At 45.4% G+C, this 18,647-nt stretch overlaps 1 protein-coding gene across 1 annotated transcript; it reads right to left on the bottom strand.

Moving 5' to 3' along the window:
* Positions 1-12,987: 12,987 nt before the first annotated feature.
* On the bottom strand, positions 12,988-18,647 carry LOC112896996 (betaine aldehyde dehydrogenase 2). Its single transcript, XM_025965154.1, has 15 exons — positions 18,383-18,647; positions 18,131-18,273; positions 17,358-17,438; positions 17,133-17,281; positions 16,465-16,557; positions 16,265-16,388; positions 16,104-16,169; positions 15,859-15,925; positions 15,299-15,375; positions 14,710-14,823; positions 14,243-14,320; positions 14,010-14,161; positions 13,849-13,909; positions 13,497-13,603; positions 12,988-13,403 (listed from the first exon to the last, which is right to left on the bottom strand). Exons 1-15 carry the CDS (start codon positions 18,495-18,497, stop codon positions 13,313-13,315), a joined length of 1,518 nt encoding a protein of 505 aa, XP_025820939.1. The 5' UTR covers positions 18,498-18,647; the 3' UTR covers positions 12,988-13,312.

Raw genomic sequence — 18,647 nt, 5'->3', positions numbered from 1 at the left:
GCGTGCGTCAGCGTGCTCAGGCCAGGCGGGCGGCAGAGGAGGTCCTGGGTGCGGCCAAACCGGCGTCGGGCTGGGCGCTATTTCAAGGGAGCGGGCGGCGGCCGGGCGAGCTGGAAAGGGTCCGGAGACCCGTGGCCTGCTGCACTTGCACGATCACGAGGTGGTGGCGGCTTTGAGTTGGAACGTAACGGTTGCATTGGCATGGCGGGCCGCCAACCAACTGCCACGCCCCGGTGCACGAGGGTTGCGTTGCATCCCCAACTGGGATTGACGGAACGGTTTCCCATGGGAAGATGAGAACTAGACGAGATCATGGAAACTTGGTCTGGATCTCATATGCCTTTCTTGGTTGGGTGATCTGAACATTTTATTGGTATATCCTCTTAACTGGCTTATGCTTTTATCTTTTTAATTATCAAGTTAAATATTTTCATCCTAATTTGAGTGTCGCCACTCATTGACGTGATTGCCTCTTGCACCTCTTTTTTTTTTACCATGTTGCCACTCCACCCACAACTCATAAGACCAACTCCAACACAGTCTCCAAATGAGAAAGAATCAGTAAAAAAAATAGCGCTGAAATCGCTTCCCAACGGACTCGCCATCTTCGTCCGCTCGCTTTCCGGCTCGGCATCCTCGCGGTCGGGCTTGCCATCTATGCCGAGGCTTCGCGCTCGCCATCCCCCTCCTCCCGCACGCTCCTGCGCCCTCCCCCTCCTCTGCTCCGTCGCGGTCACGCCACTCATCTCCTCCCTCGCACTCCCAAGCACTCGCGGCCTCACCGCTCCTCTCCTCCCTCCCACCGCCGGTCAGACTGCGCCGCCGCCTGGCGAGGGGGCCACCACCGGACGAGGCCGCACAGGGCCCCCGCCGGGCAAGGCGAGGCCGCGACAGGCCGGGCGTCACCGCCTGGTGAGGCGAGAAGCCGGGCTGGAGGCCGCCGCCGCCGCTGCCGTGTCTCTGACGACGCCCAACCGGGGCCGCCACTTGGTCATCTCCTCCAACTCGAGTGATACGGCGGCGGAGCGGAGTTGGGAGCGGTGCCAGGCGGTGATGCAGGCGGCGAGGGGAAGTGCGGCGGCGACGTGGAGCGGCGTGGTTTGGGCGGCATCGGACGGAACGACTGAAAGTACGCCTAGAGGGGGGTGAATAGGCGATCGTTGCTTAAAACCTGCACACAAGAACTCAGTCCGAGGCTGCCTGGCGGACCGTCCGCTGGGACTGTCCGCTGGGCACTTCCAATGTCCGCTGGGCAGTCTCGGGTATGAAATGTAACCGATCGAAAACTAAAACTTGTATACAAAATCTATTTGAATAGAAATGCTCTAATACAAGTTAGGAACACTAAATGCGGAAGAAATCTAGCACAAGATAAGTATACAAGTAGATCGGGCAAGAATACTACACGGAGGTACAAAAACAAGTATAACCAATGCGCAAGAGATGAAGGGAGGTAATCAAACACAAGGGACACAACATTTTTCACCCGAGGTTCGAATCCACTCAAGGATTCTACGTCCCCGTTGAGGAGTCCACAAAGGACCGGGTTCCTCTCAACCCTTTCCTCTCTCAAGCAACCACAAAGGTCAAACTTGAGCTTTTCACTAGCAACAAGGGTAATACAAACTTCTCAATCCAACCACACCACGAGTTGGTTGTTCTTGAGCACCTCTAACCGTCTAGGAGCCAAGCTCCAAGAGTAATAGATGTGGAAAGCGATGGAGAGAGTCAAGAGATGCCCAAGAGAGGTGAATCTCTTGAGAAAAGCTTGAATCTTGCTTGGATCTTGCTCAAACCCAACCCTAAACCAAGGATTTGGAGTGGGGAAGGTAGGGTTTCACTTTGGGGAGCTTTGGAGCGCTTAGAATGTGCTTGAGGCTCAGCTTATGCAGTTTGACCGGTTATTTTACGTTGGGGGTCGAAGGGGTATATATATAGAGCCTCACTAAAAACTAGCCGTTAGGCTATTTTTAGTGTCATGGCGGACTGTCCGCCAGGCCTAGCGGACTGTCCGCGAGGACCACTCGGGTTTGCATTTTTCTGTTCAAGGCATGGGTTCCAGATTTGGTTTATTTGTATTCTACCACACACTTTCCAAATCCCTCTTGATAGTACGGTATACCTAGACTCAAAAAAATATAAAACAAAGAATTATCTTCGCTTGAATCACATTTCTTGAACCGGTACTGTTCTCCAATTTTAACGAATCGTCGGAATTGGTTCTTCTTCTTTTCTCCTTTTTGGTTTCTTTGACCCCTGCTCATTATTCTCAATTGAAACATTAGATACACATTTAGGTTGTTATTAATCATCAAAATAGGTTATTAGGCCTAGATGCACTTTCAATCTCCCCCTTTTTGGTGATTGATGACAACCAAAATGAAACTATAGAAACAATGAATTCAAAAGAGCTTGAGGATGTAAATATGTGATGAGCTCCCTCTAAATCCATGCATCCACAAGATATTCATGAACTCCATTTCATAATGAGCATTCCAAATAAAGTTATAGCACCATGATGAGATATAACCAAGATTATATAAACAAGAATAAGCAATAGGTTCACAATCATAGCATAGCATCATCCATAAATAAGTTATTACAACCCAACTTAGTTCAAATACGAGATAAGCAATAAACACATAGTCTCACATACATCCAAATATCCAAATAAGTTTTTCACGGCACTCACGGCACTCAAGCTCACCGTGACTCTAAGAACACACTAGGATACAATCTTTTCTCCCCCTTTGGCATCAAGCACCAAAACGAGAAAAGACAAATGGAAGCTAGGAGCAGCAATCACTCATCATCCGCATCATCACCTATGTTATAATGCTCCCACTCAGCACCTTACCCCGGATAAGAGACAAAGGGCCCACAAGAGAATCACGAGAGATACAAGAAATCGGTCAGCTCGGTTGACTGGACCCGAAGCCTCCTGGAGGACTGTACGCCAGGAGCCTTCAGCCAGCAACATTCCTCTCTCATGTAACCTATCCAATTATTCAAATAACTTAGAGAGTATATTGGATGTATATGATGTAGGACATTTGGAATATAATACATGGTTTTTCAAGAGAACATCATATAAAAATGATCATGTTAACCAATTCGATCCAAACGATCAAGAGAATTCAACATTTTCACAAACAAGGCATACATTATTTTGAAAATCATTTTGTTTCAAAAAGAAATTCTCCACTAGGCAAGCAGGTGTGCAACATTTCATTCAACACTCCTAGAGTCAATAATGTTTAGCTCATTTTTTAACTCACAAAATCTTTTCTCATCTAAGGGTTTGGTGAATATATCGGCAACTTGGTCGTTTGTTCTCACATGAGAGATCTCTATGTCTCCTTTAAGATTATGATCTCTCAAGAAATGATGCCGGATATCTATGTGTTTGGTTCTAGAATGCTCACATGGATTTTCGGCTATTTTAATGGCGCTCTCATTGTCACATAGGAGAGGAACACGGTTAAAAGTATAACCATAATCCTTTAGAGTTTGTCGCATCCACAAAAGTTGAGCACAACAATGTGCGGCTGCAACATACTCCGCTTCGGCCGTGGAAAGAGCAACGGAATTTTGTTTCTTAGATGCCCATGATACAAGAGACCTACCCAAGAATTGGCAAGTCCCGGATGTGCTTTTTCTATCAATTTTGCATCCGGCATAATCCGCATCGGAATAGCCAACTAGATTGAAATTTGAACCTTTTGGATACCAAAGACCTAGATAAGGTGTATGAACTAAATATCTCAAGATTCTTTTAACAGCTCTTAAATGGCATTCCTTAGGATTGGATTGAAATCTTGCACACAAACAAACACTAAGCATAATATCGGGCCTAGATGCACAAAGGTAAAGCAGTGAGCCAATCATGGATCGATATACCTTTTGATCCACGGATTTACCTCCAATGTCAAGATCAAGGTGTCCATTTGTTCCCATGGGGGTCTTGATTGGCTTTGCATGTTCCATGTTAAACTTCTTGAGTATGTCATGTGTGTACTTGGTTTGACATAGGAATGTCCCTTCCTTGAGTTGCTTGACTTGAAATCCTAGGAAGAAGTTCAACTCTCCCATCATAGACATCTCAAATCGCTTGACCATTGTTTGACTAAACCCATCACAACAACCTTTGTTAGTAGAACCAAATATAATGTCATCAACATATATTTGGCAAACAAATAAATTATTACCAACTTTTCTAGTGAATAAGGTAGAGTCGGCTTTACCAATTTTAAAACCATTTTCAATGAGAAAATCCCTAAGGCATTCATACGAAGCTCTAGGTGCGTGCTTAAGCCCATAGAGCGCCTTATGGAGTTTGTAAACATGGTTAGGATACGCTTCTTCCTCAAACCCCGGTGGTTGCTCTACATATACCTCTTCCTTGATTGGGCCATTCAAAAATGCACTTTTGACATCCATTTGATAGAGCTTAAAATTATGGTGAGTAGCATAGGCACCAAGAATACGAATTGACTCAAGCCTAGCTACGGGAGCAAAAGTTTGATCAAAATCCAAACCTTCAACTTGAGAATAACCTTTTGCCACAAGTCGTGCTTTATTTCTAGTCACCACACCATTTTCATCTTGTTTGTTGCGGAACACCCATTTGGTTCCAACAACATTTTGCTTGGGTCGCTCCACCAATGACCACACTTCATTTCTTTTGAAGTTGTTGAGTTCCTCTTGCATGGCCATTACCCAATCCGCATCTTGTAGAGCATCTTCCACCTTAAGAGGTTCAAAAGAAGAGACAAAAGAGTAATGTTCACAAAAATTAGCAACTCGAGAACGAGTAGTTACTCCCTTTGCAATGTCACCAAGGATGTTGTCCACGGGGTGATCTCGTTGAATACTTTGATGCACTCTAGGATGTTGCACTTGATTTCTTAACTCCTCTTGTTCGTCATCCTTTTCTTCTTCATTTTGTTCAACACCTCCCCCTTGATTATTGCCATCTTCTTGATGATCGTTATCTTAAGTTGGAGGAGATGCCTTGTTTGAAGATTGTTGATCTTGATCATTGCTTAATTCTTGAGGATGTACATCTCCAATTGACATGTTCCTTACGGCTGCTGTGACGCCCTAAAAATTCACCAAATTAAATCATGCGCTAGAGTGCTTCGTTTAAAAACAACTCATCGTCAAAACCCTAGCCCTAACCCCTTCTGACCGACACCGAACTTGACCGTTGTCCCATCACCGCACCATGCGCGACCGCCTTTCCGCGATCAGCGCCGGCACGATTCTTTTCTCCTCGCGCAACGCGCGGATGCCGCGCGCGCGTGGCCGACCGGCCGCGGTTGCCGCCGCGATCGGCGCCGACGCACCCCTCTCTCCCCTTCTTCTTTCCCCTTTTTCTCTCCCTCCCATTTCTTTTCTCCTTTTTCCTTTTTCCTCTCTCTCCCTTTCCTTTCTTCCTTTTCTTTCTTCCCCCCCTCTCCCCTCCTGTTTGGCTCCGCGCCTGGCCGCCCCCCCCGCCGCGCCAGCCACGCCGCCTCCTTCCCCTCGCGCACGCGCACGCGCAACGCGTGGCCGTGCGCCGCGCCGTGCCGTCTGTCACTCGCGTCCCCGCTCTAGCCCGCGCTCCGCCGCGCCGCACGCACACGCACGCACGCCGCCCGCCGCTGCCGCAACCCGCCCTCGCCGTTCGCACCGGCGCCCTGTGCTCGCACAGCCCCCCCCCCCCCCACGTGCCCGACGACGCCTCGACGCCCATGCCCCGCCGCACGCCGCGTCGCGACGCCAACAAACGGCCGAAGAGCCATTAATGGCGCTCCGCACCGGCCACCGTCGCGGCCGCCCCTCCACCGCCTCATTCCGCCTATAAATAGGCCTCCGCCCCGCTCCCCGGCGCCCCACGACCACCACCGCACGCCCAGCCTCCCCTCCTCCATTGCCCTAGCGCCGCCCCGCCGAGCTTCTGCGACCGCCGCCGCCGGCCTCCGCCGCCTCGGCCCGAGGTGAGGCCGGGAATCAAACCCCCTTGCCTCCCTCTCCCTTTTGCCCCCATCCGTGGCCGCTGCCGCGCCCTGGGCCGCCGGAATCTGCCGGCGCCCGGACCCCCTCTCCTCTATTTTCCTGTTAACGGGAGGAGGAAGAAGGAGGGCAAATTTGCCCAAAGCCCCCTGCCTTTCCCCTATTTCCCTCAAGAGCCTTTCACCCTTTACATTCTTTTGCAAAAGAAACCCTGTCCTTTCTGATAATCCAAAAAATACCCTCCACCATATAAACCTAATAACAAATAAACCCTCGCATCTTTCTGTTATGCCCCAAACATCTCTAGAATTTATAACCAAGCCCTTTTCCGTTTCATAATTAGTTACAAATGAACCCCTGGACCCCTGTCTAACCCTCGAACCCTCTTTAACTCGTCATTTTATGCACCAAACGACCTCTGATCAACCTGAAACTTTACCACACCCTTTCTAGTATAGTTTGAGCCGTGCCATTAAGAAACCACCCAAAAATATTACCCCTATCTCCGTAACCAAATTATTTCCGATTCAAGCTTAACGATGAAAGCTTTCAGTTCTTCCGATTGATTGTGTGCTTGTTTGTTTGCGCCGTAGGACCCGACTGTGACCAAGCGAACGAGGACCAATTCTGCGACCCCGAACCCGAGGGACAGTTCTTCGATCAGGACCTCCCGTAAGGGTTTGATGATGGCAAGTTCAATTCCGCCCTTTGATGCATGTTTCTGTCCTAGTTTTTATAAACACAACCCAGTGGCCTGTTTTATAAAATTGCATGGTTTTGCTTGCTGAAAACATGGTAGGATAGCCACCCTTGTTTGTGATAGCCATACCTTGACCACTCGGTTTTCTAAAGAAAATGTGTGTGTGGGAAGGGATAAAAGGTGGTTTTGAAAGATGAGTTAGACGGGATGGATGGCATTTCTGTGTGAATTGCCGTTGGTGTGCTCGTACCTGTGTGGTTGAGCGAGGAAGGGAGATATCCATCTTGTCACCCCTAAGGACCGAGTTGATATGTCATCTCACCTAGCTTCCGGTCGTGCAAACCACTTGACCGTTGTATGGGCAACGGCTTAGCATAAATCCCACTAGTTAGTCTGATAGCCATCAGGAGAGCTGAGAGCAACGGGTGATCAAGGAGAAGGGATAAGCTCTGTGTGACTTATGCCCCGGTTAAACCTCGGAGATAGGTCGAATGACCCCTTGATGGATCCCGTGGTGGCTAGTCAGGCCTAACTAAGGTGGGTAATGGTTTTGTTGGGATCCGCACCGACACTAAGGTGATCGTGCTGTGGTACCCCACCTGTGGGTAAAGTTGCACACCTCTGCAGAGTTAAAATCTATTCGAATAGCCGTGCCCACGGTATTGGGCAAGTTATGGTGTGGTCACACAACTAGTGTTTTTCTCCGGGAATGGTTGGGCTGGTGTGAGTTGTTTGAAAAGTATCCGGCAGTTGTGCCGTGTGCTACGGCGGACGGGGAGTCCGGTAGCAGCTTAAAACTTGGATCCTGTATGGATCAACAACACGTGCTCCTTGGTACTAGAAAACTTGTTTTGAAAGTGTTTTACACGAACCTTTGCATACAACCGAGTTTTCCGCAAATGAACCATAACCTTATCCTTGGAGTATCCTGTGCATTTAATTCTGTTATACCCCCTCCGTGGGTGTGATTGGACTTGCTGAGTACGTTTGTACTCACCCCATTCTTACTTTTACAGTGGAAGATCCAGACTACATCCCCGAAGACGTCGAGTAGGGTTTCGTCCTGCACCCAGTCTTGCCTGTGGTTAAGGCCACCGCTGGAACTCCGCATGGCGCAAGACTCTGATGACCCTCTTTTCGTAGCTAGTGTAGTAGTGTGGGTTTTAGTTGTAATCCTCGCGATAGTGGCGCTTCACTGCCTATTACCGCGTAGAGTTGTACGGTGATGTACCATCTGATGTAATAAAAGTGTTATCAGCCTCCTGGGACTGATAAAGCATCACTTTTAAGTCTTCCCTGATGGGGGGACGCTTCAGCTGCGCTTGGAGCTTCTTCTTCATCTAATTCATCAAGATCAACTTGCTCTCCTTGAGAGCCATTAGTCTCATCAAACACCACATCATATGAGATTTCAACACATCCGGAGATTTTGTTGAATACTCGATATGCATGTGAGTTTGAATCATAACCAAGTAAAAAACCTTCCATAGCTTTAGGAGCAAACTTAGAACTCTTAGCTTTCTTGTTGAGAATATAACATTTGCTCCCAAAAACTCTAAAGTATGAAACATTAGGTTTGTTACCGGTGAGAAGCTCATAGGGAGTTTTCTTTAGTAGACGATGAAGATATAGTCGGTTGATGGCGTGACAAGCGGTGTTGACCGCTTCCGCCCAAAACCGGTCGGAAGTCTTGTACTCGTCAAGCATTGTCCTTGCCATCTCAATGAGCGTTCGGTTCTTCCTCTCCGCCACCCTATTTTGTTGAGGTGCATAGGGAGCGGAGAACTCATGCTTGATTCCTTCTTCATCCAACAAGTCATCTACTTGAGTGTTCTTGAACTCGCTCCCATTGTCACTTCTAATCTTCTTGATTCTTAAGTTGAACTCATTTTGAGCTCTACTTAAGAATTTCTTGAGAACCCCTTGAGTTTCACTTTTAACATGCAAAAAGAATACCCAAGTGAAACGTGTATAATCATCAACAATGACTAAACCATATTTGTTACCGCCGATGCTTATGTAGGCAATAGTACCAAACAAGTCCATATGAAGTAGTTCCAATGGTCTACTTGTTGACATGATGTTCTTGGTGGGATGGCTTGACCCAACTTGCTTTCCCGCTTGACATGCTCCACAAGGCCTATCTTTCTCAAACACAACGTTGGTTAGTCCAATGACATGATCACCTTTTAGAAGCTTGTGAAGATTTTTCATACCAACATGGGCTAGGCGGCGGTGCCACAACCAACCCATGTTGGACTTTGTGATTAAGCATGTATCAAGTTGAGCTTTATCATTGATAAAATCCACTACATAAAGCTTTCCTATTAATACACCCTTACACGCAATTGAACCATCACTCCTTCTAGAGACGATCACACCCTCATCAATAAAAATACAATTGTAGCCCATTTTACAAAGTTGTGATACGGATAGCAAGTTGTAGTCCAAGGTTTCAACAAGAAAAACTTTTGAAATGAAATATTCGGAAGATATAGCAATGTTACCGACACCCAATACTCTTCCTTGGCTGTTGTCGCCAAAGGAGATTAAGTCGGTTGGATCGTCATATTCTTCAAAAGTTGAGAACATGCTTCTTTCTCCGGTCATATGGTTTGTGCATCCACTATCAATGATCCACTTCGATCCACCGGAGGCATAGCCCTGCAAAACAGATTTAGACTTGGTTTTTAGGTACCCAAACTTGCTTGGGTCCTCTTACATTAGTCACAAGTGATTTGGGCACCCACACATAAGTCTTTGGACTCTTGTGGTGTGGCCCAACATATTTAGCAAATACTCTTTCAAACTTGTTTCTCATAATCACATAAGATGCATTAAAGTCATAGAAATGATTAGTAGGAAGCTTTGATGCATTGGAAGAAGTGGGGCAGAAGACTGAAAATCTGCCACCCGAGGGTCCCTGGCGGACTGTCCGCTGGGTCCTGGCGGACTGTCCGCTAGGCACTCTCGGGTGCCCAGTTCCGGGAGCCACTCTCCCACTTGCTTCTTCCTTCACAAACTTAGGGAACTCATGCCCATTGATATTGACTCTTGCATTATGCTTTTCAAAATGTTGAAAACCAATACCATCCTTGATGTTGGGGCGTCTTGAGTTCAAGTATGCACCTCTTGCATATTTGAGTTTTTCCTCCTCAAGTTCCTTCTTCTTTTGTTGTGCCTCACCTTCTAAGGATGTGATCTTAACTTTCAAGCTTTCAATCAACTTTACATTAGTAGCACAAGCATCAACATCAATATCCTTGCATCTAATGCATGATTGTGCTATGGAGAGGCTAATTGATGGATCATGTTGAGATGTTGAGGCATTGGACAAGAGAGTGTCAAATTGCAATTCAAGGCTTTTGTTTAATCAAATAAGTTCATCTTGAAGTGCAACATTTGCACTCTTGAGACTAGTGTCAGTTTCCTTACTTTCCGCAAGTTCCTTGTCCAAGGCCTTATATTTTTCTTCTTGCTTAGTTATGAGCTCCTTGAGTTCAAGGTTTCTCTTCTTTTCAAGAATGAGCAAGTCCTCTTGTTTCTCAAGGAGGTCATTCTTCTCATTTAACTCTTCTATAAGTTCGTTAAACTTAGCAATGGAATTTTTATCTAGATTCTTAAGCATGGCAATCATATCAATATCATTATCATTTCCACTAGAGCTACTAAATGAACTTTCATCATCACTAGTGGTGTACTTAGGAGAAGAACATGGGATGGTTTTTACCTTTCTTTTACCTCCCCTTGCCATAAGACAAGTGTGAGTGATGTTTTTCCCATCCTTGAGATTGGGGAAGAGAGAAGTCTTGTTAAAGGCAAGTGTGGCCACTTTTTCTTCATCCGAGCTGGAGCTCTCATCATCGGAGTCCCACTCCTTGCCAAGATGTGCTTCACCACTTTGTTTCTTCTTGAAGAACTTCTTGTCCTTGGTGAAGTACTTCTTTTCCTTGTTATCCTTCCTCTTCTCTTCCTTGTCCTCTTTCTTCTCATATAGGCAATTTGCAATGAAGTGCCCACTTTTACCACAATTATAGCAATTTCTTTTTGTCCTTCTTTTGGAGCTCTCATGCCTCTTGTTGCCCTTATAGTTGCGATTTCTCATCAATTTGCTGAAGTTCTTCATGAGAAGAGCCATGTCATCATCATCAAGACTTGAACTATCGCTATCATTGTCACTTGATGAGGATTCTTGCACTACTTTCTTGCTTTTCTCTTTCTTGTTTGCCTTGAGGGCAATGTCTTGCCCTTTTGAGGTTGAGGTTCCCTTGGACAAGCCCTTCACATACTTAGCTTCACTTTCCATCATCTCATGGTTGATAATCTTGCCAAGTACTTCTTCCGGTGTCATCTTCTTGTAGTTGGGACTTTCTCTTATCAAGGTACATAAGGTTATGTTCCTTACCGAAAAGGCCCTAATCATCCTCTTGACCACTTCATGGTCAGTCCACTTCTTGCTTCCAAGATTTCTCACTTGATTGATCATCTTCTTGAGCCTTGTGTACGTCTCTTGGGGGGTTTCATCATCCAACATGGCAAACCTCCCAAGTTCTCCTTCAATCAACTCAATTCTTGCTTTCCGAATGGTCTTGGTGCCTTCATGTGCCACTTTGAGAGTATCCCATATCTCCTTTGCACTTTGCAATCCATCCACTTTATCAAATTCCTCTTTACTCAAGGATGAAAGGAGGATGGTTGCAGCTTGAGCATTGCGGTGGAACAATTGTCGCATGGTTGGTCCAAAGCTTTCATCATCACTATCCGGCTGCTCAATGCCTACACAAACAATCTCCCAAAGACTAGCGTGAAGAGAAAACAAGTGCTATCTCATGTTAGTCCTCCACTGAGTGTAGTTAGTTCCATCAAAGTGTGGGGGTTTTCCAAGAGAAACGGAAAGAAAATTGTCATTGGAACTCATGTTATCATAGTTGAAAGGAGTGCGAGAGTAGTTAGAAGTAACCGATTTCTTCCTCTTTCTTCTCTTGATGTAGATGGACCCTTCATCACTACTTGATGTTGAGGATGATGATGATTCAATTACTATTCTCTTACTCTTGCTCTTGCTCTTACTCTTACTCTTTTTCTTATGATCTCCACTCTTCTTGGAGCAATCGGATATATCGAACTTGGCGTTGTCTTCTTCCTTGTGCATCTCACCTTCTTTGCCCTTGTTCTTCTCAAGAGTCTTGTGTGAATCTTCTCCAGCCATGATCTCCTCGAGTTGTTAGACTCAAATTTGAGGAACCACGCTCTGATACCACTTGAAAGTACGCCTAGAGAGGGGGGTGAATAGGCGATCGTTGCTTAAAACCTGCACACAAGAACTCAGTCCGAGGCTGCCTGGCGGACCGTCCGCTGGGACTGTCCGCTGGGCACTTCCAATGTCCGCTGGGCAGTCTCGGGTATGAAATGTAACCGATCGAAAACTAAAACTTGTATACAAAATCTATTTGAATAGAAATGCTCTAATACAAGTTAGGAACACTAAATGCGGAAGAAATCTAGCACAAGATAAGTATACAAGTAGATCGGGCAAGAATACTACACGGAGGTACAAAAACAAGTATAACCAATGCGCAAGAGATGAAGGGAGGTAATCAAACACAAGAGACACAAGATTTTTCACCCGAGGTTCGAATCCACTCAAGGATTCTACGTCCCCGTTGAGGAGTCCACAAAGGACCGGGTTCCTCTCAACCCTTTCCTCTCTCAATCAACCACAAAGGTCAAACTTGAGCTTTTCACTAGCAACAAGGGTAATACAAACTTCTCGATCCAACCACACCACGAGTTGGTTGTTCTTGAGCACCTCTAACCGTTTAGGAGCCAAGCTCCAAGAATAATAGATGTGGAAAGCGATGGAGAGAGCTAAGAGATGCCCAAGAGAGGTGAATCTCTTGAGGAAAGCTTGAATCTTGCTTGGATCTTGCTCAAACCCAACCCTAGACCAAGGATTTGGAGTGGGGAAGCTAGGGTTTCACTTTGAGGAACTTTGGAGCGCTTAGAATGTGCTTGAGGCTCAGCTTATGCAGTTTGACCGGTTATTTTACGTTGGGGGATCGAAGGGGTATATATATAGAGCCTCACTAAAAGCTAGCGCGGGAAGGGGAAGCCGGTGAAGGTGGTCGAGTATCCGGACGCCATCCACAGCTTCCACGTGTTCCCCGAGATCGCCGACACCGGCGAGCTCCTGGAGGAGGTAAGCTGTTCGTCGTCGAACACAGGTCTAAGCGTGTCCCCTAGATTGTCCACCTTTGTACATCCAGGTTTTCATTGAGTTCACGTTAAGATTATGCAAGATCAGGTATACATTACTCACGAAAGAGTGCTCGTCAAGAGAGGCACAGATTTTTCTTACAAGATTTCTTGTCATGTACGGTCGTAGACACCATGTTGGCACATCCAAAAGGCATGCTGCGACGCCAAATTTAACGTCTCACATATAACCTATGCACATGTAGCGTCCCAAGTACAAGCGTACAACAGAACTCTTAACTCCCACTTTCGATTTATTACGCCGATGCAGCGCTTCACAATGTCATTATCCATTTGATACACAGGTTCATTTTGTATGGAGTCGATTTTATTCTAGTGAAACAAAGTTCTCGTGCCAGCTTACATCTTGGCGGGGGGCTGGTACCATCCCCACGGCTCATCAGAGATGTACTCCGTGACTTGCTTGACGTTCAGGTAGTTATCAATGCCCCTGTAATGAAAAACAAAAGGCCAGGTGTCAGTCAGATCTCATTACATCAGCTGTTTGATGTCCGCAAAAATGCTGTCATTCCGTGTTACCCACCCTTCTCCAAGCTCGCGACCAAAGCCACTGCGCTTGTTCCCCCCCCAGGGAGCCTGGCAGAAGCAGGGTTGCGAGCAGTTTACCCAGATACATCCGGCATCGATCTCCTGTTGGGCAAGTTTTCATTAGAGATGTGTTGTAGAAATACTGCAAATCTGTTCTGGGAGCACTTTGCACGGATTCTATGTTGAAACTCAAAAGTCAATTTGTGTGCCATGGAATCAAGAATATCAACTTTCAACTAATGTGGACAGAGGTAGAGCATAAGTAAAAAATGAGAACTCTGAATATCAGTATGATACAGTCATTAAGTCACCAGCCAGATACTGTAAACACCATCACTTGTGCATACCTCGGATATTCTCTGGCAGCGTTCACGATCACGAGAAATTACAGCACCAGCCAAGCCATAACTATCAAAAAGGAATAGTGAAATAAGTTCATAAGCTACACAATGCACGAGCTGTAATCCTGCAGAAGACATTGAAACAGTGCTAAAAGCAAGTAGCTCACTGTGTATCATTGGCCAGTTCAATGGCTTCATCTTCAGTGCTAAATTCTTTAACACACAGGACTGGACCAAAGACTTCCTCCCTCCAAATTTCCATTGATGTGCTAACATCAGTAATGATTGTGGGTTCAAGATAGAACCCCTTCTCAAGATGCTGTTAAAAACATAAAAACATTAGTTCTATCTCAATTGTGGGTTCAAAATAGAACCCCTTCTCAAATGCACCGAGCCTTACCGCCGGTCTAACACCCCCGGTCAGAATAGTAGCACCTTCGCTTTTAGCATTTGATATGAACTTCTTAATCTTCTCATACTGACAATGCAAAAACACAAGTAAGAACAACTATAAAGCAACGAGGTAATTTGCAACTATGCATATGGTTGCAAAGACGGTGGTGATTAGGATGTCCATTTTCTTCTAGTACAGAGACATATATAGGACCATAAACATTAACTATTAATCCATGCTATAGTTCTTACTGTAAAAGAAGATGTTACAACAAAGTAAACCTAAAGAAGATCATGTCAGTAAGTGCATTTGAACACTGTTCTTCTCAAAACAGGAAGAAGCTACATCCTGTAGAAACTAGCAAGAACCAGAATGTACGGACACTAATCCAGAAGTACCAAACTGTCAAAGCCACAAAACTTAGTTGTCAAATGATAACTTGTTTGAATTTAGACAAAGTTAACACGTCGTACCTGTGCTTTGCTAACAACTGGTCCAAGCCTGCAACCCTCTTCAAGTGGATCTGAAACCTTAATATTTTTGGCCCATGCAACCATCCTCTCCTTAAACTCTTTGGCAATTTTTGTCTGCAACAATTTCATTGGACCCAGAACTTGATTACTATGATAATGATGACAAGAATAACTTAACTGGTCCATAAGTCCGATTTGATTTGAAAGAGTAAATGAGTAATATAGAGTGGTAAGTTGCCATCGTTGATTAAAAATACAATCAAATCATTGTGATAGTTAATATCCTTAGTAAGTATGCACCAAACCAAAACACACACAGGTCGCATCAAATATACGAGCCCAAACCTAGATCTAACCGATGGGACATGCATATTTTGTTCAAAGCAGGTGTAAAGCACATGGTAGACTGCTATTATTCTGTGGAGTGTGGAGTGATGCAGACATCATACAATCTTCTCAAATCAGAAATTAACGACAGGGTGAGAAAAAGTTAAAGCAATGCTACTCTATGAAATATATTATGGTCGATAGATAATAAGTCTGTGAAGTATTCCAAGTGACAATACCAGCAATGACATTTGACACTTACATGGATAAGAAGACGAGATGTTGCACTGCAAATTTGACCATTGGTCCAAAAGCACCCAAACAGAGTCCATTCAACAGCTGTTTACGTTTAAAAGGAAGGATCAATGATAGAAATATAGCAGAATTCACAATCAACAAAGTGTCAGAATCCATTAACCAAAGCTTACATTCTCTACATAAGTTCCATCCTTACTTTCTTGGGATCAACAATGAAAGATGAAATCATGTCACATATACATATTGCATCAACTACTTTTCATTTCATCTTTTTATTCAACTTGCATGCCCCAGCACTAACCAAAGCAAGCATATGTGCTTTTATCCTCCCCCCCCCCCCCCCAACCCCAATTGTACGGGTTGTCTGCTGCTAATAATAACGATCAATTTTCAATGTCAAAGTAGCTCCTGTTCTAGCACCCTGCTCAGCTGAGTATTCTGTGGAAAGTCCATACACCAATGAAGGGCTAGCATTCTTATCAGTAAGTTCTTTTACAAATAGCAGCAATCCCCACACACCAACACCATTTTTGGAAATTAGTAAGCCTCAGAACAAACATGTACCTGTTTCAATGTCAACATCATCAAATACTACTATAGGACTTTTTCCACCAAGTTCCAGTGTAACAGGCTGTCAAGAAAAATGCATTATTAAGGAATGTGATAGAACTTCATCTCAAAATGAGATTCAAAAGGGTATTCCAAATCATACTCCTAATAATTTATAAACTAAAAGAGAGAGAGAGAAAAGAAGCACAACACAGCATATTACTACAAATGAAATATAAATTCAGACATTTGGATCAAACCTTGACCATAGGAGCTGCAGCCGCCATAATCTTCTTACCAGTTTCAAAACTCCCAGTAAAAGAGACCTAAATACATAATGAACCCATGCTATGAGGAAGGTCTTTTTCATTGATGTGGCATGCTCACACATGACTATATCATAGTATGAGAACAGCTATACCTTGTCAACATCTGGGTGTGCTGCCAAAGGAGCACCAGCATCAGGACCTAATCCAGTCACAATGTTCAAGACACCAGAAGGAAGACCGACTTCTTTACAGACATCAGCAAGCTCTAAGCAAGTCCTGATAATTTTAAAAAGTATATACTTCAAATGCCATTGCTAATAGCATGAACATGACATAACATGCTAATACTTACACAGATGCCAATTCAGATGGCTTCAGCACAGCTGTACAACCAGCAGCAAGAGCAGGAGCTACCTTCCATGTAGCCATCAGGAGAGGATAGTTCCTGCAACACAAATCCAAAGTACAAAGTATAATACTTTAGTATCAAAATAAGTAACACAAGAACATATTAAGAATATAAGTAAATCAATTACTGAGTCAACGGCATCTTCAATATAGACACAATAAAGTGAAATCACCCAACCAACAAATACGTGAACAAGGACAACAGCAGAATAGTGAACTTAAGAAGCAGAAGTGACACTTCTACTAGGACAAAGCACGCTGTTGTATGATTGTATCAACATAGCAAGAATAATTAGTGAAATTGGCCAAACGTTCACGCAAGCGATAAATAAATTTGACAGTAATTTGGATACATGAGATCAACACTGGACAGGATGTAAAAAATATGGGTGACTGGAAATATTCCAGGCCAATGATGAGGAAAATTATCTAAACTAGCTTTAACAGACTGTGTGTGTGCTTAGATTTGAATATGCAGCTTTTCCGCTATACAACTTTGAGGTATTGTGAAAAATGAAGCTGCATTACTGAATACAACAACTCCGGTATACTAGCCTGAGTGTTTTGATCATAAATTAAAAAAACCAACGAGATGGGGTTGAAATGAAATACCAAGGGCTGATAAGTGCAACAACTCCAATAGGCTCTCTCCGAAGATGGCATTTACAAGTCTCCATTGGAAGAGAAACTGGGGAATTTTGCCTTTTGTCCAAGGCTTCTGCCTGATCCGCAAAGTACTCAAAGCACCCAGCAACATCATCCTGATAAAAGGAACATCAAACAGATCAGAACTTCAAGCTGGAAAAACTGCACACTTCTATAAGGTGTGTCATATACCATGTCCCATGCTGCTTCGTCATAAGGCTTCCCACAATCAAGTACCTCTAGCTTAGCCAGCTCAGCTTTCCTCTCAATTATCTGAATAAGAAATTTTCGCATGGAAAACGTGATATATGTCAATATGTTTCAACAAAAATTGATGACTCAACCAGTAAAGGACTACTCTATTGAAGTTCAAAGAGAAAGATCTTTCGAGGCGCTTAGACTTTGGAGCTCAGAATAAAGTCCGATACACTCTGTTTTGATAGCAAGCAAAATAACATACATGCCAGAAAACGAAACATAAGGATTCACCCTAGTTAGACAGGTTTGGCATTGAAATCTAATTTGCAGTTCCTGCGCCTCTGTACATATAACAGTAACAAGTGTATGGAAACCAACATTCAGGCACCTAAGGTCGGTCAGTGAATGCACCATCAGGAAGCTAAGGAGAAGGACGACAGACAGTTATAGTAAAAGTACTGAGAAGTTCACTCCGACTGTTGCGAGGGTACAGATCCAGTCACCGAATCATAAAAATAGCTACCGCAAGTGACAGCACAGCCACTAACCATATGCAACTGTTGTGACACTCTCGATCCACTTCAAATTACGACAGAAAAATTCCACAAAATCCGTCACCGGATCGGCGCCCACGAACAGCAAGTCCCAGCTTAGGCAGCAACGCTTGGAAGCAGAGGCAGCGCACTCGACCGGATTCGGTCAAAACTCAAAACCAGCACCGCACGCACGACCCCGCCGGCGCGCAGAAGGGCTAGCAGCGTACGTACCTTGGCGGCGATGGCGCGGAGGTACTTGGCCCGGACGGCCCCCGGAGCGCGCGCCCAGTCGCGGCCGCGGTTCCTCTTGAGCGCCGCCCGCGCGGCGGCCACCGCGGCCTCCACGTCCTCCGCCGTGCCCGCCGGGATCTCGCCTGCGCGCGCGCGCGCAAACCCAGCACATCAGGGAGGGAACAAACAATCGAGAAGGGGGTTGAAGAAAACGAGGGCGGGCGATTGCGGGGGGGAGCAGCAGGTGCTCACCGATGTGGGCCTCCGTGGCGGGGCTGATGACGGGGATGCGCCGGCCCTGCGCGGGCGCGCGCCACTCGCCGTCGACGAAGAGCTGCCGCAGCGGGACCATCGCCGGCGAGGCCATCGGCGTGGATTGCTGGAGGGCGTGCGCGCGCGGGTCGCGTGTGAAGGGGAGACTGGGGACTGGGACTTCGGGTTGGTGGGATAGGCTCGCTGCTGCTGCAGTGCCGGTGCAGATGGAAAGGGGTGTCCTCTACTCCTCTTGTTGCGGAGG

Source organism: Panicum hallii, chromosome 6 (assembly GCF_002211085.1).
Source record: "Panicum hallii strain FIL2 chromosome 6, PHallii_v3.1, whole genome shotgun sequence".
NCBI lineage: Eukaryota > Viridiplantae > Streptophyta > Magnoliopsida > Poales > Poaceae > Panicum > Panicum hallii.
This window is presented reverse-complemented; position numbering and strand designations above follow the sequence as displayed.